Source organism: Lemur catta, chromosome 14 (assembly GCF_020740605.2).
Source record: "Lemur catta isolate mLemCat1 chromosome 14, mLemCat1.pri, whole genome shotgun sequence".
Lineage (NCBI taxonomy): Eukaryota > Metazoa > Chordata > Mammalia > Primates > Lemuridae > Lemur > Lemur catta.
In genome coordinates this window covers 24,520,452-24,547,951 of record NC_059141.1, presented here as the reverse complement: position 1 = coordinate 24,547,951, position 27,500 = coordinate 24,520,452, and the positions used below count along the sequence as shown (strand labels likewise).

The window sequence follows — 27,500 nt, the reverse complement described above, 5'->3', positions numbered from 1 at the left end:
AAGTGGCACAACCCCAGCAGTTTCCAACCAAACGCTGGGGAAAGGAACACAGGATTGGGTCAGGCTTATTGGTCAGTTTTAAACCAATGCAAGCGGGCAGGAACAACCGGACAGGTGGGAAGCTGTGTTTGGGCATTTAATGTCTGTGTAGAAGGAAGGCTGAAATCTGACACCTACTACTAATTTCTCAAACCAGCAAACTGGACAATTAGTGGCCTATGCCAGACGGCTTAAGATTCTTCTCAGGAAACTCAATAGAGGCTATTCATTTCATTAACAATAATAATGAATGATCATAATTATTTTGCTTAGGGCTTTATGTGCCAACTACTATGCTAAGTATCCATTAGCTCGTTTCTTTCTCAAAACCACACTAGGAAGGGGGTGTTACTGAGAGGTTGGATGACTTGCTCAAGGTTACACAGTTGGGAACTGGTAGGGCCAGGAGGTCCAAGTGCCCTCCTGGTTGGCAGGCAAAGTCTGTGAAACAGTCCTACCTCTGAAATTCACGGTGAATATCTGCATGTTAGGGGCCCTGAAGAGTCCTGCAGCTTTTCCCAAACTTAGACAGAGCCTTTTCACATAAACACTCTAAACACTCAGGGGAAACTAGAACACAGTGGGGGCCACACTAACCAAATGATCTGTAAAAATAGAATTAAGAAGGCCAAATTCCCATCAAGACTGGAGTTTTTTGTTTTTTTGGTTTTGTTTGTTTGTTTGTTTTAGCTACAGCTGCTGGAATAGGAGAGACTGGGGCTTTTTTTAAATGCCAAAAACATTTTAGCACTTTGGTACTGGCACTTAGGTTTAAAGAAATGTTTAATGGCTTTAGCACCCCACTAAAGAGAAAAATTAAATTTAAATTATCCCTAATAAGAGAAATTAAATACTAATAAATAAGATGTTGTCAGGTAGGATTGCTCTTTGGAGAGCCACAGACCATTTTAATATATCAGACTATTTTTTGCCCAAAGAACCAACTTTTGCCCTCGTGGAAGTACTATCACTCCCTTGGTGAATGCATGCTTTAAAGCTATGTTTGCAGAGAACGACAGAGGATTGACACAAGGTAGAATTATTCAACTTTTACTTTGGCTGCTTTCCCTTACGAGCATCTTTAAATTGGAAGAACAAATACTGATTTGTTCGGAAGGCAGGAGGAGATGAGTAAGAGGGCATCGAATCACGCTCAGTCAGTTCACATCCACCAGCCCCATCACACACGCACCCAGCAAGTGCCCTCTGAAGGACTGCGGGGGCGCCAGCCAGATGAGGAAGGGTCTGGAAACCATATCCTGTGCAGAAACACTGAAGAATGGGAGGAGAGAGGGTTCACACGGAAAACCATAATCAAAGAATAACAACTACTTTCAAATATTTGAAAGGTCATCAGTTAGAAGTGCCAGTAGACTTACTGTCTATGGTTGAAAGGAAGGAAGGAGGAGCAGGGGAGTTTGACAAAGGAGATCAAATTCTGGTTCAAGGTAAAAGATCTTTATTATTAAGGGGCTCCATCAGCAGAATGGGATGGATGCCTCTCCAAGTACCGAAAGAACCCACGACCACCAACCCCTGGTTGGCGATGCTGCATCAGGGGCAACATGGAAGAGACTGTTTCACTGAGGAAGAAAGGACGGACTTGACTTCTAAGACCCCAATCATCCCTCAAGACTGTAGGATTTTATAACTCAAACGTGTCCTAGAAAGGGGCAGATCCTGTTAAAATAACAAGAATTAACTAAATAATTTTTAAACTTCAAATAGTAACCCTCTTGTTTTAATAAGTTTCAACCCCACCAGATTCTACAAAACTGCCCTTTGGAGTCCCGTGGACTCTCTGGAAATTGTGGTCTTTGTTTAAGTGGCTCTAATTGTTTCAATAGACTAAGAAGAATTCCAACTATGAGAGCGACTGGTGTTCCAGAATCACCCTGAGAGATGTCATCACTCCTGTGAGTCCAGAAGTCTAGTTTCTAAAGTAATATAACAAGACAGCTGGCCTCTGAATGACAAGCCCACAAAACCGACCAAGTTATGTGCGGTGGGTTCACTAAAGGGAGCTATATTGTGAGAATACATTTTAGTTTTTCCTTAGCCACTACTTAATCCCTTGAAAGCATTCATTTTAAACCATGGGTCACATCGTATTAGTGGATCACAAAATCAATTCCATAGGTCTTGATCAGCATTTTTATTTTTTTAGTGAAGTAGAACACAATAAAATGGACTAGAAAATATCAGAATGCACTACACATAACAAGAATAAACACTGTTTTGTGAAACTTTCATTTCAATTAAATATGTGTATGTACCTTTGAGTATGTCATGATTAAATATATTTCTTAATCACAGTCACCCTAAAGAACTAAAGTTTAGGACTAGGGACACAACCATGCAGAAAGAGCAGGGAGATAAGACACTATGGGTTGAGATGAAGAGTTTTAATGCCACAGCCAACTCCCACACTCACACTTTGGCTCCTTCAGACGACTTGATCTTTGGGACTAGACTTTGTACAGAGTCAAGCAACATGTAGAAGCACATGTGCAATACTCCTGCTTCTAGCAAGGGGGCAATATACCTACGTCTCATGATCAAAGTACTTTTTTATTCTTAAATAAAAATCTTAATTTGCTCTGGCCTCCAAAAGGCTCTAATCCCAGGCCTCCAATTCATTTCAAGGTATGTCCTCTTCACATGGGGACAATTTAAACAGAGGCCATCTCACCAGAACAACCTTTTTAGTCCTTCTGTAGTCTCTAATCCATGATATATACATCTAGGTTTGTGCAGGCAGGGAACACATGTGGCAGAGAACCGCTTTGGTGGTGCTGGACGGGATGGTGTTTCTTCACTGGATTTTGGTGACTGCTTCATGGATGGAGGTGGCCACATACTCTAGATTTTTGGTGGTTAAGCCACACATGTTGATCCGACCACTTGGCAGCAGATAGATGTGCTTTTCATTGATCAGATATTCAACCTGCTTGGCTGTTGAAACCAAAAGATGATATAATCAGAGCAGCAGGGAACCTTAAAGCAGTAGAGGCTCAGCAATTATATGGCAAATATGATTTTCCTTCCTTCCCCTTAACATAGGGAGGCAAATCAAAAGGAGCTATTTTGTCCAGCTGACAAATAGGAAAGTACACTCACTAGATTCTGAAAAGTACTCTTATTAGTTAACTTTCTAATCCCCACAAAGTTCAATATGGCTACTTCTGATAGGAATTTTAATCTGGGATTACCTGCCAATAAAGCCTTTGTACAGAACATTCACCAGGACGCTTCTATCAACCAAAACAACCATCAGACTTAAGAATTATCCATGGAGATGAAAAACTGGTTACGAAGTGCTTCCTTTAGCCCTTCTCTGACCTGTGTTTTCTTGTCCCTGAGCATCTAGCAGCCACCTCCCTTTGACATTTTTACATCAGACAAGGCCTCACGTTCTTGATAAATGCTGTGTGAATGAACCAACTGAAAAATTACACAGACCTCTCTGACCTGGCACCATGAGACGCTGGTCCATTTTTTAGCTCGCTCTCTCTCAGACGCAGGAGGGTTTTCCCACATTTGCAGAAATGCATCATGTTGTGGTTACAGGGCTCCTACTCTGTTTTTTGTTTTTGTTTTAAATAAAAATGAGACTTTTCTACTTTTTGGGAGAAAGGAAGTATTACAGTTTGAGAAGTAAGTAAAAGTTATAGACTCTTTCCCTAGAAAAAGGCCAATATACACATACATAATTTTTTAAATATAATTCCATGGGCTTCACAGATCTCCTAAAGTCCATCCACAGACTCCAGGTTAAAAGCACCTGTTCCAACAGATAAAATGTAGTAAATTTTTTAACATGAAAACTGTAGAAACTAGGTGGTGAGTATAGGGGGTGGTTCACTGCATAATTCCTCAAACTTTTCTGTATGTTTAAAACTTTTCCTAACAAATTGTTGGGGGGAAAAAAACAAACCCTGTTTTTAAAAAGGGTAAATGATGTCAAGCACTAAAAATATAATTTTTGTGTTATAAGCACAGTTCTATTCTCATCTATTCTCTTTCAATATATAATAAAACTAATTTCCTACTCTGGATAGCAGAAGGATATGGATATTTTATAGGGAGACATCTCCATCTTGTGAGCTTTAAGAGTGTTACTACTAAAGACTATTTCCGTTATACTTAATATTTTTACGTTAAACATTGCATTAATATAATGTAAAATACATCGTATAAGGATGACTTTACTTACACAAGTGAACTAATTCTTCGCCCCACCTACGTGAGGACACCTACAGCTAACTGAGCTATTCCTTCACTTTCCTGGGTGGCCTCATTTTACCCCAAAGTATTTTAAGGAGTCAACAATACAATCTCTGTCACCTCTCATTTATTTATTTCCTTTTTTTCTGAGCCCATTTCACACTGGCACTCTGGTGGCACCAGTAGTACCCCTGGGGCCTCTGATGTTCTACCTACAACCCATGCCAGCTGAACATCCCTCCCTAGAGCCACTGGGACATGCAGGTGAGGGCCACATCGGCACCATGCGACTGGTGGCTCGGCCAGTAGTGCTTGGGAATTATCTATTAAATAGATGAATCCTCTATTACCAGAAGGGACTGCTGATGGCAGATACGCCCTACTGATGGCTGACCAAAGTAGTGCATGGCTGCCCACTAACTTTTCAGCTTTTAATTTTAACTATCAATCAAAGTTTTTTATTTATGAAATGGAAACATAACTTTGTAACCTCTCTGTAAGGGCAAGAGTTGGTGACAGGAAAGACCTGTTAAGAAATTATGTCCCTGAATGATCATATATATTTATTCTTAGGATGAAAGTAAAACTAAAAGGTACCTGAACACTTATGAGAAACCTTTCATAAATCAAGGCTCCGAGATACAAATCCTGCTACTTCCCACCTGGCTCTGAGCTACTTCCCAGCCTACAAAAATGAAAATATCTTGGCTGTGGGTCAGCAGGGCAAACCACAACAATGCTTTTCTGAGACTCAAGGGGTTCAGGAGATGGTGAGACACCCTAAGAAAACCTAACTTGGTCCAACATAATGGCTGCCCAAGTAGGCAATGGCTAATGGAGGTGAGTTCAAGACCAGGGACTGCAACTGAGAGAAGTGATGTGTGTCTACAGCAGGAACGTGCTGGCGGTGGTGGCGGCCACTTACGGTTCAATCCAGTGAAGCTGAACATGCCAATTTGCTCAGTGATGTGATTCCAGGTTCCAGGGGTCTTGAGGGCTTCTAGTCGTGCCCTGAGTTCGGACCTCATGCTCAGAATCCGGTCAGCCATTGTCTTTACGTTTCCTGTCCTGAAGCATGGACAGCAACATAAATAGCAATCCAGACAGGACAGATGGTACACGAAAACATGCAGGTTTAAAAACTGTAATTTAAACTATAAGCTGAAAATGGGGTCACAACCTGCCCATCATGGTATGTGGATGGCTGGATGGGTGGATGAACAGACCAGACAGACAGACTCAGCAGGCAGAAGGAAAGGGCTGCATTTACTGAGGGAGTCTAGAGCTATCTTGGGTATGCTGGCCATAAAACACCAATGTTTTCTCTCAGGCTCCATTGAGGTCCCGATATAGATAGGATAATATCTTTTATCAGGCCAAATTAAACAGAGATTGCAGATTTAGCTACTGTATAAAAATAACTCTGTTCCAAAATAAGACAAATGTATGTATGTAAATTAGAGATAAAAATGAAGAGCCCCAAAATTGCCACACTGCCTTGAAGGTGGATATTCCGTTCTATCAGGAATTCCTTCCTGTGTTTTCCTACTTTGTGGGAAGCCTAGGAGGTGGGGAGTGGAGAAACCCACCACTCACTGGGTCCTCCTGGGTTCCAGGTGCTGTGTTACACACATGTGAGGTAGGGATCAGCCCTATTTTACATAAATATTTGATATTCAAAGGGGTTAAAGTAATTTTGTCCTGTCTCTGCCTAAATAAAAGGAAGAGACACAGTTAAATGTAATGGGACAAAGACTGTTCCACCTCCCACCTCTCACCCAGCAGGCTGCGAGCCCCTTACCATTCCTTAAAGAGCTCAGGGTTAGACAGGGTTTGAGACACAATTCGTGCTCCCTGGGCAGGGGGGTTGGACCAAGTAACTCGCACAATCTTCTCCATCTGGGAAAGGACCCGCAGGATGCCGTCAGCTTCTTTTCCAACCACAGTCAGATTCCCCACTCGCTCGTCTACAGAGAGAGATGAGAATCAGCTGTGGGTGCTGACGGGGAGTGAGGCAGGGAGGCGGCTGTGACTCGGGAGAGCACTCACTGTAGAGCCCAAAGTTCTTGGAGAAGGACTGGGCACAGAAGAGCTCGAAGCCTTCGGATGCAAAATAGCGAACGGCCCAGGCATCTTTCTCTAGGTCTCCAGATGCGAAGCCCTGATAGGCTGAGTCAAAGAAGGGGAACAGAAACCGGCGCTGCGAGGAAGGAAAGTGAGTCAGGGCAGGAAATCCTCCTGGAACCAACTTCAGACATGGACGACCTTCCTTTCCCACCTGGTGCCTGGGAGGAAATTACTGACTGTCCATTTCACCTACTTCTCGTCTATGTGTACCCAACCACCACTCTATGTCTCTTTCTCTGTTCAGCTAAATACCAAACAACAAATGTAACAATTTCAGTAAACTTTGGTTTTTTAAAGTACACGGTAGGCCAGGTGTGTTGGCTCACGCCTGTAATTCTAGCACCTTGGGAGGCCAAGGTGGGAGGACTGCTTGAGGCCAGCCTGAGCAAGAGTGAGACCCTGTCTCTACAAAAAATAGAAAAATTAGCCAGGCATGGTGGCACACGCCTGTAGTCCTAGTTACTCAGGAGGCTGAGACAGGAGGATCGCTTGAGCCCAGGAGTTTGAGGGTACAGTGACCTATGATCACACCACTACACTCTCTAGCGCAGACAACAGAGTAAAACCCTGTCTCCCCCCCCCAAAAAAAAAAAGTACATTGTCCTAGAGTGTCACAATGCAGCTTTGCTAAAAGGGCTTATTTTTGAGGCACAGTGGTAATGTCCCATGTTGGTGGATTCTTCTCCCTGAGTTCCTTATGTGATAAGCTTGCTCAAGTGTAGGCTTGGCATCCCTCCAGGGCCTCCTCACAACTTCACGGCTATTCTACTGGGTACTCAAGACAAAGTGGACAGAGTAGTCTCTGGTCTTATCACTCTTATCTTCTCAAAGAGCTGCCCACACTGAAGCTGTTCCTGCTATTGCGCTCTCGGAGTGGACGCCACTTCCCTCCCTGGAACCGTCAAAGCCTTGGGTGTATCCCGACTGGGTGAGACTGGGGTGTATCATGACTCCTCCTCTGCAGCTCATCCCCCACATCCTATCACATACCAAGTCCCATCAGTCCTGTCTCCTGACAGCTCCAGAATCCTTCTGCACTTGAATTTCCACACTGCCACTTTCTCCATTCAGGGCACCATCAACACCAACCTGGATTATGGCATTAGCCTCCTACCTGCTCCCTCAGCCTGCCTAATGCAGCCTCCCTCCAAGCCAGTCCCTGCTACACAGTCAGAGTGACCTTAAGACAATGCACATCCAATCATGTCACTCCGTGACCTCAAAGATTTCCGTGGCTCTCCACTGCCCTGAGAACAAAGTCCAACTCCTCAGCACAGGACCTGGCTCTATCTACCCTCTACCCTTAGCACTCACACTGCCCAACTCTTTTGAACTCCAGGCCATGGTAAGAATTACTTTCACTTCCTTAACTGAGCTATGCTCTTTACCTGTGTCTTTTGACCACGCTCTTCCCTCTGCAGGGAAGGAAACTTCCCTGCCCACCCCTGCCTGCTGATGCCTTCTTAACTCCTCCCCATCCTACAAGTGTCAACATGGAAACCCTTTCTTCCAGGAAGGCTCCTGCCACCCCGCCCCCTCCACATATACACTGCCCGAAATCTGGGCTACGAACCCTGTTATGAGCCCCATCAACAGATATCTCGCAGTATCGTAACCTCCCTAGTACTCATCTGTCTCCCCAAACAGGCGGTATGCTCTGTGAGGGCAGGGACCATGTCTGCTGTGCTCACTATTGTATCCCCACAGCACCCAGTACATAACACTTCCTCAACAAATATTCCATAAACATGTTAGTGAAGAATATACACACTTTGAGCTAGAAATTCCAATCTAGAAAGTTCTATCAAAGAAACAATAAAAAGTTTTATTACATAATTGTTCATAAGATCAAGAAATCTGAAATAAACCTAAATGTACAACAACTGATTTACCCAATCCCTAATATGACATACCCAAGAAAGGGATATAATATAGCTATGAAAAATGATGCTGTAAAACATTTTATGACATGTATATAAAGAAATTCAAATGAAAAACAAAGTCTTACAGAACAGTACAAAATGATCTCACCTTTGTAAAACATATATATTAAATTTAAAACTGTACCCATACATAAAGCCTGATTTTTTTTTTTTTTTTTTGAGACAGAGTCTCACTCTGTCAGTCCAGGTAGAGTGCAGTGACATCATCTTAGTTCACTGCAAGCTCAAACTCCTGGGCTCAAGCGATCCTCCTGCCTCAGCCTCCCCAGGAGCTGGAACTACAGGCATGCACCACGATGCCCGCCAGGCTAATTTTTCTATTTTTAGTAGAGATGGGGTCTCGCTCTTGCTTAGGCTGATCTCGAACTCCTGAGCTCAAGCAATCCTCCTGCTTCAGCCTCCCAGAGCGCTAGGATTACAGGCACGAGCCACAGCATCAGGCCAAAGCCCGATATTCTATCTACCAAAACATTAACAGTATTTTTCCTTGGGTGATAGGATTTATAGTTAATATTTTTTTCTTCAGACTTTTCTCCATTTTTACAAATTCTTCAGTAAACAGGTACTGCTTTTGAATACATTAAATAATAATACATACTGTTTTTTTAAGAGATGCTCTAAAAGGGCAGTTACCTTCATGACAGAAGCAATCTGTTTCCACTGCTCCGGAGTTGGGTCGGTCCCAGTCGGGTTGTGTGCACAGGCATGGAGGACAATGATGGAGAACTCAGGGGCATTCTGAGGAGAAGGAAGCTATGTCAGCTCTGACGCTGGCAGTAGTATCAGGAGACAGAGTCAGCAGCATACTGGTCAGCAATGGGGGCACAGGGCAACCATGTTCTTATCACTCCTTCATGTCTCTCTTTTGTGCTATTTTTGTGCTCTCTCTTACTTGCTATTTCAAAAACCACCATCTGGTGTAGGGAAGATATCTCTGACTCTCACTTATCAACTTATCCAAAGACTTTCCCTGCTGTTCCTGACACCTTGGAGTTCTCTTTACTTTTTCTTCTACATCACCCACCTCCAGATCATTCAGGAAACCTTGGAGGTCAAGTCCCCTCTTCTCTGCATCCCAGTAGTGATAGGTCCGAATATCTTTAAAACCAGCGTTGGAAAATACACCATTATGATTTTCTGCAAGCAAAAGGTTGTAAAATGTTAAATACTTTTACAAACACTAGGAGGTATAATTGGAAAGGATACAAGTCAGCTTCCAGGGCCCTCACAGGTTCAATGTCCACTGGGCGTCACTGAAGCTAGGGATTAAGATACAGAAGAATGATAGAATGATTGTTAACAAGAACAAGTTCATCCAGTCACATTAACGACAAACTTATATCCCACTACAATGGTACTTCCTGCACCTACATTTTATGCCTCCTCTGGGGAGTTTCAACAAAGGCTAAAATATAAGTCTACCAAGAGCCTTGGGAAAGAGTTTTCCTATTTTGCATTTGAGCACCGGGTTTCTCACACACTGATCCACCGCTCAGGCCATTGCCAAAGGTCAGTTGTTCCAGGCAGAATTACATTTTCTGCATAAACAGTGAGAGTCATGAGGATAATTCTAACTTCTGTTTCTCCTCTCGCTGCAGCTAGAAGACTCACCCCAGGTTGGCGAGGATACATAGACAGGTGTGTTCGTGTTGTTTGTTCCATTGTACCATCGTGCTAAGAAGTCGGCTCCAATTCGAAGTGCACCTGTTCCCCCCAAAGACTGCACACCTCCTACCTGAAAAGGAAGAAGCAGGGTCTCAGCCTGATAGTGGTGAGGTCACATAATATTAGAAAAATTAGGTAATAATGAGCACTTAATTTGTGCCTACTCTGTGCTAAGCACTTTAATTGCATTATCTCATCAAAGTCCCATAACAGCTATGTGAAGAAGGTTCCATCATTTGCCCATGTTTACAAATGAGGAAACTGAGAGAAGAGAAGCACCTTTTTTGCTCAAAAAGTTACCAGCTACCACGCAAGAGGGACAGGTCTTCAACCCAGGAGGACCGGGTCTGGGGGAGCTTCCCTTCTGGACACAGAGGTGGAGGCCACACGGAGGCCACATTAGCGTGTATGTGTGCCTTGGAAGGAAAATCCGTCTGTTTTGATGTCACCCATCTCAAAATCAAAATTTCCCTCCAGCAGAAGCCTGTAAAATAGTGTTTCTAGCTCGCCATTGACATCAATCTGCGGTACTCCTCATCTCTAGAACTCGAGCTTACTAATCCTCAGAATTATGTTCTAACAAAACAAAGGTAATATGCAAATATTTAATACTGCTTTCCTCTCTCAGCTTCTTCTCATCTTAAAGTGACCTAATATGGTCGGTAATAAAAGTCTTGGGTTTTACCATTTACAAAATGCTTAGGCATACATTCTGATTTGATCCCCAATTGACACATGAGGAAACTGATTCAGAGAAGTGGTTTGCAAAAGGATACACAGCTAGTGAGAGGCAAGGCTGGGCACAAATCTCAGTCTTTCCATTCTAGATCGAGTCACAATGTCCTGTTGATGTAGTTCTGCCTGTAGACCTTTGATTTTGCTCCTTCAAAATTCTAATTAGGTTTCAGCATAACTCTTTCAGTAGAGAAATGTCATAAACCATGTTGCCTAATTTGTCTAAAGGATTAAGGAGAAAGGAAGAAAAAGATCACATGACAATGTCTATCTAAATAAAAGAAAGGGCACACACCTTCTAACAGCAGCAACCTCTGGGGAGGGGGTATCCAGGATGTAGGAATAGTGGTCAAAAGAGACTTTGGCCTAATCTGTAAGTTGTTTTTGTTTTTGTTTTTTTAAATAAGAAGAATGTATTCATGTATTCTTTGTAAATTTTTATAATAATTTTTAAAACCTACTTAGATGTCTGGAATTTACAGTAAAATAATCCAGCTTTGGCAGTAGGGAAGGATTGGGAGGGTGAAAAGAGGGAAATATACAATATTGGCCATGTACAGATAATTGCTGAAGCTAGGTGATAGATACATGGGGACTGAGTCATTATATTGTTTTCTCTATTTTCATATAGATTTGAAAATTTCCCCGATCAAAATGTAAAAAAAGTCTTCCTAGATAGAGAAGACAAGCTTCCTAAATCTTTTTAATAACCTAACATAACAAAGATGCCAAAAGATAATAAAGCAAAAAAAGCAGAGAAAAGTGAGATAAGGCAGGAGGATCACTTGAGGCCAGCAGTTCAAGGCCAGCCCGGGCAACAGTAAGACCCCATCTCTACAAAAAATTTAATAAATTAGCTGGGCATAGGGGCACACGCCTGTAGTCCCAGCTACACAGGAGGCTGAGGTAGGAAGATCACTTGAGCCCAGGAGTTCGAGACTGCAGTGAGCTATGATCACGCCACTATACTCCAGCCTGAGCAATAGAGCAAGACCCTGTCTCTTTAAAAAAAAGAGAGAGAGAGAGAGAGAGAGAGCACGAGGCCTAGCTCATTCGTGTATCCTGATACTAACTTCCCAAATAAACATTAATGAACAGTATCAATCCAATAGTACATTAAAAAATACCTCTTTGGTTAAGTGACAATCATCCCATGAATGCATGATTAAGAGATGTATTATAAAATTTGTCATGCTGCTAGACAGAGAAAACCCAAAGGATCATCATAACAGATAAGAAAAGCTTAGTCATTCCTGATATTCATGCTTACTAAAACAGAAAACAATGGATACTTCCTAAAAAATAACTGAAAAAATTCATTCAACCCATATATCAGGTTCATGATGAACAATGAATCATGAGCAGAAATCCCATTTAAGCCCAGAACAAAACAATGATAAACTATCACCACTACTATTCACCAATGTTCTTTTTGTATTCATAGGTCTGTTTCACACTATCTGAAGTGTGAAACATAAGCAAAGTTGAAGTTCAAGGAGACAAGGAACTGAAAGTTGTACATTTCAGAGAGAAGCAAAGGCAGTGGACTGAGGCAAAAACAGTCAGTGTACGCAAAATCTGGTGCAATGACTTCTCTGTTCTTTACAGTGACCCCTACTAAGCACTGGTCCCCCACCATTACTTTAAAGACTTTGCCCCCACATTGTGGTCTACCTGGATTCTTCATACAAATCCCTATCAAGGCGATATGGACTTGCCATCCAGCTAAGTTGAATGTCAATTTCATGTATTACTTCACATTTCAGATTCCTAAGCAATCCTGGAATGCCAATACTTCCTATGCAAATGAGCAAGGTTTCCCTTGAACACAGTTTTAAGTTATCATGGAAATATGACAGATGTATATGGATGCCAGTGAAAACATTCCCAGGCATAATTTTTCATTTCCTGTGCTCCACAATTTTTTTTTTTTAGAGACTGGGTCTTGCTCTGTTGCCCAGGCTAGAGTGCAGTGCATGATCATAGCTCACTGCAACCTCCAATGCCTAGGCTCAGGTGATCCTCCTGCCTCAGCCTGTTGAGTAGCTAGGACTACAGGCACACACCATTATACCTAATTTTTTTAATACTTTTTGTAAAGACAGGGCCTTGCTCTGTTGCCTAGGCTGTTCTTGAACTCCTTGGCTCAAGCCTCCCACCACAGTCTCCCAAAGTGCTGGGACTACAGGCATGAATCACTGCACCTGGCCCCTGTGCTCAACTTTTAACTCCACCCTTTCTCTCTCACTCCAGAAAGCAAATTCATTAAAAGAAGTTAGAAAGTCAGTAGACTAGATTGAAAATGTACTTGGAAGACATAAACTCACTTCACTAACACTAACTAATCCTTGACATTCATGATAGATATATATATATATATATACACGGCACTTGAAATATCAAATTCTCAAGAAATTATCATTCCCTAAAAATATATTGAAAGCTCAATGGCTTCAGTGAAACAAAAGTTGCTCTAAATACCAGCAATTAACAGAAAAGTTTTTGGTGAATCAATAATGGAGCAATCTGGTCATTCTATGAACTGATTTTTGGCAAGTTGTCCTAGAGCCCAAGAAAGCCCTGTATCTGGAATAAAGGATATTACATATCAAAGGAAGTAAGTACAGACTTCTCAAGAAGCTAGGCAACCGGACCTGGATGGCTAGACAGGAATATCCAGAACAAGGGAAATCCTGTAGACTTGGTGTGAAGCTGGACAAAGTAGACCTCTATGTCTACTAGAAGTATCAGTATATAATTGCTGGATTCTAGAACCCTTGTCAGAGATCACAAATTGCTGATGTTACAACTTCACTGTGAGTAGGAGAACTGACCCACAGGAGCTGCCTGTGGCCGGAGCCACGGTGCATTCATCTAGGTACCCCCGGCAACTCTCACGGAGTCTAGCCCACGGTACTACATAAAACACTTGCTGGACCAGATGAAGAAAGGAGACAGTGGTGAAAAGGTCTGAGCCACAGCCAAAGTCCCAAGTCTCCTAGAAGCAATGGTCAAAGCAAGAGAGGGGGATGGCATTACGTGGCAAGGAGTTACAGCACCCGAACCCTCCTATCTACAGTGGCTCAGTCATTTCAGAAGCTGAAACAGTACTATGCAAGAGCTGAAGAATGGACATTTGCCTGAATCCTAAGGTCTGAAAGTGGAAAAGTTAATACAAGGTAGTGAGGAGTCTAGAAAATAGGTCTCCTCAAAATGGGTGAAGGATCTGGTAATATTAAATCTGGAGAAGAAAAATCTAAGGGAAGACAAGATTAGTGTTTGTTTTCTTGTTCATTCATTCTTTCATTCATGCCTCATCTGCTTTAGGTTTTGGCTTAAATGTCATTCTACTTCTACCATGAACACCTACTTAAAACCCCCAGAACTCCTAACATGCTTCCCCCTGCTCATTTTCAGAGCATTTATTATCTTTAATATACTATGTCATTTTCGTATTATGTTTACAGTATGTTTCTCTCTACAAAACTGAAACCAAAGCCAGGGGATTCTGTGTGTCTGAATCACCGCTATGCTCTAGCACCTAGAACAGTGCCCAGCTCTTGTGGTGAGCATCTGGTGACTAACGAATGAGTGAACTGAAATATCTGGAAATCTCTGAGGTACCAGGCTAGAACCTAAATGCTGCAGATCTGCAAGATAAGTAAGGAATGATCCTTGCCCCAGAGGAAGTTATGGTCTTGTGGGAGACACAGACTTATAAAATTATACAACGTAGTAGGCGCACTAAATGCTGTTATGACCAAGCTGTGAACAAAGTCCTATGATAACTCAGAGGACTCTGCCTGAGAAAGCTAAGTATTCGGTGTGGAGTTGAACCTTGACTGGGTCTTGAAGAACTTAGAGGTGGGGATGGAGGAGTTGGAGAAGTGAGGAAGGGCATTCCAAGTGGAAGGAAGAGCCAGGAAAAGGCTTAGTCCTGACAGGGCCTGGTGGGTCTAGAAAACAGCAAGGCTCATAGATTGGCAGGACCCCCAGGGCGATGAAGGGAAGTAAGCAACTGGAAGAACAGGATGAGGGCCGTCTACTAAATCCACTGCATGCCAAGCTCAAGGTCTGGATTTTACCCTGTAGGCAATGGGGGAGCTACTCTGTGTGGGGTGCAGAGGTAACAGGTGACATAATCAGTTTTTGCTAAGGAAGGTCATTCTAGCTGCAGTGTGCAGAATGTACTAGAATGGGGAAAAGACCAGAGGCAGGAAGGTCAATTAGGAGGCTGTTACTGAACTAAGACAGTAGGCTGCGGGTGGTGAGGACTTCCAGAGAAAGAGCAGAGGCTCAGGGCTCAGTAGCAACTGGTACCTAGGGTGATGCAGACACTAAGAGAGTATCTCAAGCCAGTCCAAAAAAGTATCTTCAAATATTTGCTGCCATGAAGACTGCCATTTAAAACTGTTCTACGATCAAAAACACAACAGGATGAACTAGACTACAAGGGAGGGCTATGTTCCCAGGTCAAGGCCACAAGCAGTGGCCTCAAGCCTTATACTGTTAAGTGACTAAACAGGGATCAATGAGCAGAAGAACAAGCATCTACCCAATATAGTTATTAATAATAACTGTATAAGAAATGCACAGTTTTAGAGGAAGAAGCTCCCAACACAGAATCTGTTTTCATTTATCAACAACAGAATTCCAGCTAATTTATTTACAACATTTCAGAAGATAGGCCCCCAGTTCCCTCAGTTCCCCACTTTCAAACTTCATTAGGACTCTCCACTACCTCTGTGGAAACACTGGGTTTTCAGAGCAACTTCCCAATGTGACCTATAATCTCTATATTCGCAACATTTCTACTCAAATGCCTTCAGTTCCTTGAGGCAAGTCACAGTCTCTCAAAGCAGTCCAGGTGAAACCCTAATGGAGTTCATTATTTGCCTAGTCATGGACCTGAGTTCCAAGACCTTCACCAGAACCACTCTCCTTCCTGATACATATATGAATGTTACATGTGTGCAACCTTCATTTACCCTGCCGTTCTGCTTATCAGGGTACCTGGATAACATGCTATACAAAACGAAAAACCTGCTGTTAACACCTTGTGGGGAATAAATCAGACGATTCTAAGATGTGGTCCCTTCAATGCATGACCCACAGGCTGTACTACAACACTGGCCCAGGCAGCAATTGCACAATACCTAACTGGACTATTGCAAAAACCTGAGCTCTCCCCTTTGCCACCCATCCGATCAGGTTTATCTTCTTCAAATAACACTTTTATTGGGTAACTTCACTGTTCAAACCTTCAGGTGGCTTCTTCTGCCCTAGCTGCCAAAATCGACCTGCCTGATTTTCCAAAACATGTTCCCTGCTCTAATCAGGTAGATCTGCTTACCCCATACCTCTGTCCCTGAACTCCTACCACTCAAGGTGAATACCCCTCCTTTTGTCCCTCTTTCTTACTTTGTGGTTGGTCCTCAAACCTGGCTGTACTTTGGAATCACCTGGGGAGCTTTTAAATTAATATGCCCATGGTGGGCAGGAATGGGGGGTGGTGAAAAGGAGAGGGGAAAGGTGGTGCCTTTCAAGGTTCCGATTTAACTGGCCTGGCATGGGGTCCATGAAGTCCAGCCATTAATATGGTTGCACAAACTCCCTAGGCGATACTAATGTACAGCCAGAGTTGAGGACCAGTATCCTGGCCTCCTTCACACATTCTCCAAGGTTCATTTAGCTCAAGTCCCACCTCCAGTCCTCAGGGGTCTCCCCTCCTCTGAATTCCTACAACACTGAGAATCAGTCCCATACCACTTCCTGCTGTATCCAGCCTATCTCACTTCCACATGTGTTCTTCCTCCATGTGTCTCTACTTATACATAGAATACATACCAGGAAGCATTTAAATGAGAAATGCTGAGATCAAGGCTAGAAATATTAAAGAATATTAGAACTCGCAGGGACTTCAGATAGCATGTACACTGGTGGCTCTTAAACTTTTGGGAACCACAGACACCTTTTGAAAATCTGATAAAAGATATGAAACTTCTCCCCAGGAGTTAAGTATACATAAAATCATATAATTTCAGGGGGCTCAGAGGCCCCTTAAAAGATCCCGTATGCAAGTGCTCCTTATGGGGTCATGAACCCAAAGTATGTAGTCTTGTTCTGACATGTAGATATAGGGGCCAGAGGGGCAAATGAATTGCCTGTGGTCAAAACTAGTGGCAGATTTGGGTCTACAACCCTGGTCTCTTTTATCATTCCTTTAAATCTCCTTTACTCGGCATCTCCACTGACGGCTTCAAACCCAGCAGCTGAAATCTGATGATCTACTGGACAAAACTGAACAATCGAAGAGCCCATGCTTTGTGTATGGCCACATTATGTGCACTGTCAGGTTCCTGAACTTACTCTACTGAAACCCTTATTCATTGGTAGTTCAATAATACCTAGTACTTTAAAACAAATTGAATTTTCAACCTGTTTTTACTTCCACAATTTCTAAAGAGAAAATATATCCTCACCCCAAACTCACCCGCTTCTCCTTGAGAGCTGGGCTGTCATCCCCAAGGAGCAGGCGAGAAGCACAGGTCCGGAACTCTGCCAGGCCCAGGATCGGCAGATACTCGTGGTTTAGGCTATGGTCGTTAGCAATCTTCTGCTCCACCTTCCTCACTACTGGCAAAACCCAGGGCTGGCAGTCATCTGTGCGATACGCTAGAGAATGGAAAAGGGTTGTATACAGAGGAGTCTTAGGCTGTGTCTAAGTAACAGTTTGTAACTGTGAACAAGAAGCATTCTACCACCATCCAGTCAAAAAAAAAAAAAAAAAACATTGAAGGGAACTGAAGTTAAAGTTCATTCACTTACTGAGCACCTAATTTGGGCCAGACACTGGGCTAGGTGCTGGGCAAACATATAGGACAGACATGATTCCCATCCTTATGAAACTTACAGCTCTTAACTACGTGACCTCCAAAAATAGAATGCTGAAATAAAACTGGGACATTACAGAGCCTGGTCAAGTGAGAGAAAGCATGGGAAAGCACTCTGCAAACTAAAAAGCGTCTTACAAATGCCACGTCAATATTGCTAAGAGGCCCATCCCTCCTCTTGTCCTAGAAGAGCAGAATTAGGATGAAGAGTGAACACATGCCTGTGACTGAAGATTCCAACAGCTGGTTAGGTTACACAATCACCCAAGGATCCACTAAAACACCTCTTCATCCTCTCTTTGTATTTTGACATCAGCCAATGTTTACCACTTTGAACATTCATCCCATTTCAACTGCCTCACCCTTTCATTGATCTAAATTGATCTTTCACAATATTTAATCTTGCTCTATTGTAAATCTCTAAGCATTTCGTCTACCCTAAAACTATTTTTAGGCCCTCAGAGTTATCCTATCACTGACTTTTTTCCTGTACTACTCTATGATTATGTGAGGATTACAGCTTTGAAGGACAGCTGCCTTGGCCTTGCACCCAAGCCAATAATCTCTCTGAGCAGGATTGCTGATAGGGGTCATTTGCCTCTATGCTCACACATTTAGGTCTCCAACAATCCCATACTTTCGCAAGTGACTTTGAAACTGAAACAAAATTTTAGAGTAGTTCTGATTAAGTTGTATCTTGTTGATTCCTGCCCAATGTGAATCACTGACTTGGAAAAAAAATCACTTTTTAGGGTGGTCTTTATTGTTTACTGAACAACATATGTTGACTGTAGAAAATTTAGAAAGGCCCAGAAAGTAAATAATAAACATTATAATCAACATGTAATCCCAACACTCAGAGATAAGAGAAACAAAAATTTTGGTGTATAACCTTCTAAGCTTTATTTTCTATGAACATATTCTATGAATACTACTTGGGAATTGGGATGGGAAGAGAGGCATTGTCTGTCTGTACTGTGACTAAAGAGAAACTGGCCAATTTACACCTCCCCTTCCTTCTCCATCGCCTGCTTTCTCCCAGGTTTAGTTCTAGGTTTGTTCCCAATGTCTCGCCTAACCATCCTAATAAAGCAGACGGCAGATTACTCTTGGGTGATTGGAGCACCGAGGTCAAGCATTACCAACAACCACTATTCCTGCTCTCCCAGAGAATTTTTATTCCTGTTTGTTGGATCCATGAGTTTCTCATTCATTCATTCATTCATTCATTCATTCAACATGGACTTACTAAGTCTCGCATGAGCCAAGCACTGGCTGGAAGAAGTGACAGAGACAGATAAGATAAAATAAGATCCTCTTTGCCATCCATAAAACAGAGCATAGAACCCTTAATTCTGCTTTGAGGGGTGAGAGAAGATTTTACAGAGAATGAAGTATGAAAGATGAGTAAGAGTTTAAAAGGTAGGGAAGGGAAGAAGGGCATCCCAGACAGAGGGAACACCTGTGCAAGGTCCCGGAGGCTTTGGCAGCATGAAGTTTTTGAAGATCCACATTTTCATGGCTCAGATGTGGGATCCATGGAGGAATAGCAGGGAGTAGATGGAAGACTTCTGGAGCCTCTTCTAAGGAACTTCGGTTTCAATGGGTAATCTCTGACGCATTTAAGCAAGAGAGTAACATGGACAGCTGCACATTTTAACAGGATCATTTGAGTGACACCACAGAAAATAAACTGGAGAGGACAGAGGGAGTAGCTAAAGTCAGAAGGCTACTGCAATAATCCAGAAGGGAAATAATGAGGCCTTGAATTCAGGCAGTGGTGGCAGGAATAAAGAAAAGGGGAGCTATTCAAAATAGGTCTATGAGGTAGTAGAGACAGAACTTATTGACCAAATAAATAGACATGGATTGGGAAACAGTTGCCGATAACTCCAAGGTCTGTCTCTAGTCTGGATACTTGGTGGATAGTGGTGGTAAGGTTGACCAAGATCTAAAATACAAAGGTAAGAAAAATGAAAAGATCAAGGGGAAAGTGGAAATGATGAGTTGTGCTTTGAACATGTTGAATTTGAGGGTGTTGTAGGATGTGTCCAGTATGGACCTTGCACTCAAAGAAGTCCAGGATGGAGAGAAAAGTTTCATAATTCTGGACATTGAAGGTAGCTGAAGTCATAGTAATGACAACAAAGATTTTACTAAATACTTTGTACATACAAGGTACTGTGCTAAATACATTTCTTTACTCATTTAATTCTTATAACAACCCACAAAATAGATATTGTGATGCCTATTTTAGGGATCTGGAAACAGAGGCTAGAAAAGTCAAATAGGCCAGGTGTGGTAACTCATGCCCGTAATCCTAGCACTTTGGGAGGCTGAGGCAGGAAGATCACTTGAGGCCAAGAGTTGGAGATCAGCCTGGGCAACAAACAAGACTCCATCTCTACCAAAAATAAAATTTAAAAATTAGCTGAGTTTGGTGGTGTGTGCCTGTAGTCCCAGCTACTCGGAGGGCTAAGGCAGAAGGATCATTTGAGCCCTGGAGTTGGAGATTGCAGTGAACTATGATGACACCACTGCACTCTAGCCCAGGCAACAAAACAAGACCCCATCTCAGAAAAAAAAAAAAAAAGAAAGAAAGAAAGAAAAGGAAAGGAAAGTCAAATAATTTGCCCAAGATCACAAGGATAATAAGAGCTAGGCTGCCATACTATTAAGTTCATGGATCCATGTTCTTTTTTTAAGAGGAAGAGGTATCTAGAGAAAACCTAAAGCAAGCAGACCCCAGGGGACTGTGTCAGTGGCCTTTCTATCAACATCAACATGCTCCCCAACTCCACGCACCACTGCCCTTCTTCCTGGGTACAAGCCCTTTTAGAGAAGTTACACAGGTTACAGGTGGGCCCAGCAGTCTTGCTTTGCAGAAGGAAAGGAAGAATATAAAAAATTAAATGACTAAACCATCACTCTCATCTTCCTCCTAAGATCTCTACTTCCCTCACCCATCCTCCCCTAAGAGCCCATGAGGGTGTGCCTCTAAGATCCTTCCCCAACTAGGATACTGGGGAGAGAATCAGGGGTACTCAGAAACACCTGATATAGCATATCTTTCTGACAATTTTATCTGAAGATGCTGGGAAACCACATTGGAAACAACAAATATTAAAGCAAGTGCAGTTCATCTAGGCCAAAAGAAAGCTAAGTTCACATGAATAAACAGACTGGAGTCAATAAAGAAACTTCCTGCTATCGGCTGCATCAGGTTGGGCCCACGTCTTCCACACCCATAAAGCCACTTCAGTCTGAAGCTTTGAGAAACACAAAAGTGATCAACTCAGAAAGCATCATGCTCAGCAGAAAATGTAATACTCTCCTGTTTAAAGCAATTACTGAAGTCACAGCAAGAAGAAAATCTCTGAGGAAACTATCTGCAAGTAGGAACTGTATGAGATTATAGCTGCAGTTTATTCTAAACATGTTCAACATCGCTAGAACATGAGCTAGATAGTTTCCATTAGGAGACGTGGGAGACTTAATTTAGGGGAAAAAAAAGTAGCTTCCCCAAAGTCAGTGGTTAATTACATTTCCTTCACAATGGGTATATTTTGGGATGTGTATAAACAAGGCTAAGACATACAAAAGCTGGAAAGAGACCTTTTATCCTACTCTAATTAGAACCTTATCTAAACACGTGCCATCCACACAAAGACTGGTCATAGTGATTATTAAAAATAACATTTATGTATAACACTTTCATTTACATATACTTCACACATAATTATTCATTTACTCCTTAGTCAACTGATGAAGCCAGTAAAATTATCCTACACTACAGTCATAGAATGTGCCCATGAATCTTGGGGTAGACTTTTAGCAGAGTTGAATCTTAGAGTAGAATTTTAGAGAGAGGTTATTCAGTTTGGCTCCTCATTTAACAGAAGTGAGTCCCAGGGATATTAAATAACCCATCCAAGGTCACATCACTGCACCACAGTGCTGGGTCTGTACCTAGGTCTCCTGGCTCTTCCCACTATAGTGCACTGGCTGCCCGACCCCCCAGCCCTGCCAGACCATCTGAAGGTACCCAAAACAGAGGAGTGGGCAGAGAACCTGGGGCCTGAGAGACCTAGCTTGGAATGCCAGCTCTACCACCTAGGACATATGACCTGGGGCAAATTGCTTCGTCTCTCAAGGCTTTGGCTTCCTTACCTCTAAACTTAAGCAATTGTAATAAACAACCTTCCATAGCTGTGAGCATGAAATGAGATTACATGCACAAATCATTTGCTCACAGAAAGGAGGTGAAGTTCCTGAGTTCCTAGAAAACGTGACAAAGGCACCATCACAGCTGAGGTGGCCATCTGCATGAATGACTACGATTATGAGCCAATCACTTCTGGGCTGGGCTATCAGGATGCTTTTTCTCTGCATGAGCAGTTTATTTCTGAACCAATGTCAAATTATGTCATTTTACAGTTCTTAAGCTGAAAATTTTTACTCAACATCTTTTATGAGGCTCACCCAAAAAATGCCAAAACAACAATAATAGTAATAATTAACACTTAGATAAATCCTGCTTATGTGCCAGATACAGTTCTAAACACTTTAAATGCACTTAACCCTCACAAAAACCCTGTGAGATAGTTCAAAGGTAAACGAGCCAATAAAATCTGATGTTTTAAAAATATATTTAGATTGACATGAATATTAGTTCTTCAGTATATATCTGGCTATAAAAAATACTTGGAGGTTTTGGATTAGATTTAAATTAAGAGCTTGTATGATGCCCATTCCAATTCAATTCGAGGCAATCTTTCCATATTTCTCCTACTCTGCTGCCTGCTAAAAACATCACTTTCCCTCCATCAGTGAAACTATGTACTACTGACTTATTTTTTTAAGTGCTTTATTATGAAAAATTTCAAACCTACACAAAAGCTGAGAGAATAATATACTGCATGTCCACATACCCATCACCCAGCTTCAACACACCATCACTTTTTAATGGTTTTTTCCTTACCCAACCCTCTCCCATACTCTTTGGTGATGATTTTAAACAGATGCTACATACAGACACAAACATTCTCTATGGGAAGCCTGATTTTGAACCTCCTTCATGTCACCCTCTGCAACAAAATAATTCCACTTGCTCTTTCAAAATTTCTATTCCTTTTATTCTACGTCTGTTTCCTAACATAGGACTTCACCCTACTCATTTTTATCTCTCTGGCTGGTCTTTGTATATGGCAAAATCCAAATGGAGAAAGTGTCTATGGGGCTTCAAACATCCGAATGACGGGGAGAGGAATAAACAAATTCATCAGAGATTAGAGTTAAAAGGCATTTCAGAGGCACTCCAATACAAATCTTCTTGGCAGATGGGTAAACTGAGGCCCATGCTCTCAGCTACCCAAGGCCCAAGCAATACAATCAAGAAATGAAGACAAGAATGTGTAGAAAGTGAGCTTCTACTGCCCATACTTCTTCCTACTCCTTTCCACCATCTCTACCCATGCCTACCACATCTGTGAGGGCCAGACCATCTTCCCAGATCCCTCCAGGATGCATTAACCCATCTCAAAGCATAGTGTAACATCTGCAGACTTTAAAATCCTTAAGGGCAAAACCAAGCCTCAGTCTTTCCCCACAAGGCTTAATAAGGTACCTGATTGATACCTGGTGCTCACTCAAATATTTACGTACCCAGACCAGAGCTCCGTAGGGCTAACAGTTCTCCTTTACCCATTTCCCAAGAACCAAGACCTGAGTCTAACAGGCTTCTTATTTTCCTCCCTCTCATTACAAGCCCTGGCCGCCCCATTTCTTTGGAGGATGTAGTATAAAGAACACAGGATGGGGAATCAGAAAGACTGAGTTTGTGTCCTGGCTGCTACACCTGTCCTGGGTGACCTTGGGCACATCTCCACTTTCCAGGGACTCCATGTCCTCATCTGTAAAATAGGCAGGTTAAAAGAAGCTCTCCTGGACCCTGCCTTCTGTCCGGCGACCCCCTATCCAGGCAGCGCCAAATTGGGCCTCGGCCTCTTCCACACTCCCTACGGCCCAGGTTGGGTCCGCTTCACTCTTCAAGCTGCTCACACTGCAGGGCGCTGCATCCTTACCTCCCACTCCCAGGTTGACCTTGCGGGGATCCGGATCCTCCCGGAAGTCGGCAGTGAGCTTAAAGACCAGGACCGGCTGGGCCTGCGGAACCTCGGCAAAGACGGACGGAGGCGCCATGGCGAGAGTACAGGAATCTGTCCAGAGGTCTCACCCCACGCCTGGAGCTCCTCCGTCCGGTCTGGCCGGGGCCACTGGAGGAGACTCTCACCTTCACCTAGCTGGCAGGGGCGGGCCTGCGGCCTCCAATGGTCGAGCAGCATCCGGAGCTTGGCAACGCGGCTAACCAATTGCGAGCTTCTGACAAAGAAGGGGACGAAGGGAGGGGGTACTATTAGCCAATCCAAGAAGAGAATCTTATCGAAGGCTGGTAATGATGCAACCAATGCCATTTACGCCGGCCGGGGCGTGGGCGGAAACTAGGGTTGATTGGCAGGGCGTGCTCCTATCGCGGAGGCTGTTATTCCCGGGATCTGCCGGGCTGAGGGAAGGAGCTGAGCAAGCGGCCGGTGTTGTCTCCTCGACCTTCGCCAGCCAGGAGACAGCGGGGAGGTGGCCAGCGGGAGTTCCAGAGGACAGGTCTTCCTGTTCCCGCTGAGCAGGTGTTTTTGCTGCCAGTCTCGGCAGCGCGCACGTTCGTGACCCAGTTTGGCCAGCTCGGGCTGGCAGCCAAATCCTTGGCGTCTGTCCTCGGGACGCCAGTCCTCGGCCAGGACGTGCAGCTCCGGAGCCCGCGCGGGCGACCTTGACCATCTTAGCCGGGTCGCCGGAGGGAAATGTGGGTGTGCTGCCTGCCTTGGTCTCTGGCGGGGGCGGGGTATCCTCAACAGGAAGGGGTGACCAGGAATTCCTTTCTGCTGCTCTTGTTTGAGATTTTCGTTCCCCATTCGTTGCAGAGAGGGCCTAGTTCTCAAGGACCTGCAGGATATAGGCGCGGCCTTCCTTTCCAGCTTTCCTCTGCACACACACTATTTACTGTCGTTAGCTGTCTGGTACCCAAACTGTCCCTTCTAGGTTGTTCCTTCCCTGGAGAGTCCTTCTTCCCCACACCCCTCTCCACCTGTTGACCTTCAAGACCTAAAGCAAATGCCAACTCCTCCATAAAGCCTTCCCTTACTTAACCCTCACTCTGGTGAAAATCTGTCTCTCCTTCCTGTGCTTCTGTACCTTGTTGGCAATATTACAATTTTATTAAATGCCTTTGTGGTTAAGAACCCAGCTCTGGAGCCAGACTGCCGAGGTTTAGATTCGGGCTGCCACTTACTAACTTGAGCAGGTTTGGACAAGTTATTTAACCTTTCTGTTCCTGCTCTGTAAAGTGAAGATAATATAATAGTATTTCCCTCAGGGTTGTCGGTGGGGATTACGTGAGTTAATAGTATAAAGTGTTTGGTTGCATGTAATAAGCATTCCCTGAATGGTAGCTGTTGTTATCATTGCCCATCTGCCACACCCCTTGTATAGATGGTAAGCTTGTTTTGGCTAGGGATCTGACCCTGTATAAGTCTCCCTCAGTTTCTTGCACTTACTAAGTATTCAACAGATGGCCGAAGAAGGAGTCAATTCTCTTGGTGTTTCAGAAGAAAACAGTATCACAGCCTCTATTCAATGGATAATACTACAGATCTCAAAATGAATTGTGCATTCAAAGTAATAAATACAAGCCAAAGAACTTTGTGCAACACCTGTGAAACTTTTGTGACATCTGCTTCTTTTCAGAAATGTCACCTCTGGTTTTGAAGGTAACTGCCCACAGTGTTTAGCTAACACTTTTCTCTAAGCATTGCAAGTTCGGCACTGAAGGTCAAATGACAGTGAACTTTCAGTTTTTCTGAAAGCAGACGTAGCAGAGGGCAACTGCTGGGAGGGGTGTTCTATATAGCCTGCTCCTCCCAGAATTTGATTTAAAAGTGTGAACTTCACAGCATTGGCCAACAGCATCATGGTCACTCTCTATGTCATTCCCACGGGAAAAACAACCCTAGGTTACCTAAACACTATCAACTTGGCTAAGACCAAATAAATATTTATTGACAACCTAAGCAGCTCTGTAATCAAGCCAATGCTGTGAGAGACAAAGAAAGTGCCATATCCAGTTTTTCTTCATGTCCCCACAATATTGGTTCTGAATTTTCTTTTCTTTTTCTTTTTTTTTTTTTGCCCCGCCCCCACCTGAATTTTCTTAATAGAAAGGGCAGTTACTGGGGGTGGGGAGGGAAGACTGTATGCTATGTAGGATCCAGGTCTCAAACTTTTTCTTGGGAAATATGAGATTCCTGGAGATTATTTTAAGTTCAGTACCCTACTGTCTTGAGCCCTGTGGGCTGCCCCTGTAAGTAAAATGCCAATCTTGAAATAAACAAGATGCTTTCCAGGTCATTGCTAATTTTAACACTTTGACTTAGAATCAACTCAACACTGCCTCTTTGCTAAATGGATAATTCAAGCAAAAGACTCAAGAGCTGAACACTGTCCAAAGTGAGTATCCAGGGAAAGGGCAGTAAGAGTCAGAAGAGAAAGGGGCTGGTATTCTCACCTCCTCTTTACTTCCTTATGACTCTCTGTTCAAGCGTCCTCCCTAGCATCTTCCTTCTGCCTTCTCCCTCTGCCTTCTTTTCAAAAGAATTGAAAAAGACAACGGGGAACCCACACAGCAACAGTGTCATCTGGAATGAATTGCTTTAGAATATGCTCTCTTGGAAATCTGAAGCCATCAGGACTGAGCAGGCAAGAACGACAGGGGGCACTGCATGGTCCTATAAGCAAAGCCACACCTGCTTATTTTAATCATGTCCCTGAATACACAGGTCTAAACTTAGGAACAAGTCAGGGGAGAGAGGAGTTTATCAACCCTTTGCACTCAAGCACAAAGTGTTTTGGAATGGTTATATTCGGGTATGTGCTGTCACTAAGGATAACATTATCCTAACATTACTAATATTTAGAAGCTGAGTTGTGTGCCGAACAAATGTTTCTTTAAAAACCAAAGCTGTACGCAGAGATCTGTGAGTCACAGTGTGGCTAAATAGTGGGCAATAAGCATAGAGCTCCTAAGGTGGTGCTGTTGTCTCACTGTAATGAGTTTACTCTTGCTAAGGAAAACGATCCTTTATCAACCTCTTCCCTCAAATTAACTGGCTTGTTTTCTGAGTGTGCCTTGGTGACATCATACTTTCTTGTTTCGCTTCCCTCGATTTTCTCCCTCCCTCCCTTCTGTATGACTCCTTCCCCAAGCCACTAAGCAAGGGTAACTTTCTGCTTCCGGCCTCATAGAAGAGCATGTCCACTGAGGCCAAGTGTGGACAGGGTGTAAAGTTAGTCCTTGAACTGGGCACCCACACGTACAAGAACGTTATTTGAAGCTGCTGGGGCCTTTGTATAGCAGATACACCAATAGCACTGAGAACTATTGATGGTTTTGTCTACTTGTTGAATATAAATAGATTCCATGGCACCATTTAGAAATTGTTGGGCTATATAGTTTTTATACTTTACTTAAGAAGCAGTGTAGCATAATGGTTAAAAGCATGGCCTGTAGAACTAGATTTCCTTTGTATGCCTCATCTGTAACATGGGGATAATAATAGTTTTACCTCATGGGGTTGCTGTGAGGATTAAATGATTTAATGTAATTAAATGATTTTATGTAAAACTCTTTGAATTGTACCTGACAGTAAGTACTTAATAAGTATTAACTGGGATCATGATCATAATCATCATCATCACAGATGTTGCAATTAAAATCTCAAAGCAATTTAAAGGTAACAAGATAACATTTAATATTAATTAA

The 27,500-nt window shown here is 43.0% G+C and overlaps 1 protein-coding gene across 1 annotated transcript; it reads right to left on the bottom strand.

The window, feature by feature from the left end:
- Window positions 1-1,481: 1,481 nt before the first annotated feature.
- Window positions 1,482-24,103, bottom strand: GOT1 (glutamic-oxaloacetic transaminase 1). The gene is made up of 9 exons (XM_045568671.1): window positions 23,713-24,103; window positions 17,230-17,411; window positions 9,948-10,071; window positions 9,361-9,473; window positions 8,970-9,074; window positions 6,316-6,466; window positions 6,068-6,233; window positions 5,192-5,334; window positions 1,482-2,994 (listed from the first exon to the last, which is right to left on the bottom strand). The coding sequence occupies exons 1-9, from the start codon at window positions 23,828-23,830 to the stop codon at window positions 2,855-2,857; spliced, it is 1,242 nt and encodes a 413-aa protein (XP_045424627.1). The 5' UTR covers window positions 23,831-24,103; the 3' UTR covers window positions 1,482-2,854.
- Between the last annotated feature and the right edge of the window lie 3,397 nt (window positions 24,104-27,500).

Bases quoted from the DNA above. Each gene is read 5' to 3' on its own strand.
- GOT1 (XM_045568671.1), bottom strand. From the start codon at position 23,830: ATGGCGCCTCCGTCCGTCTTTGCCGAGGTTCCGCAGGCCCAGCCGGTC. The intron at 17,412-23,712 runs GTAAGGATGCAG...TCCATTCTCTAG, and splicing joins GGTCAACCTGGGAGTGGGAG to CGTATCGCACAGATGACTGC. The intron at 6,234-6,315 runs GTGAGTGCTCTC...CTCTCTCTGTAG, and splicing joins CAAGAACTTTGGGCTCTACA to ACGAGCGAGTGGGGAATCTG.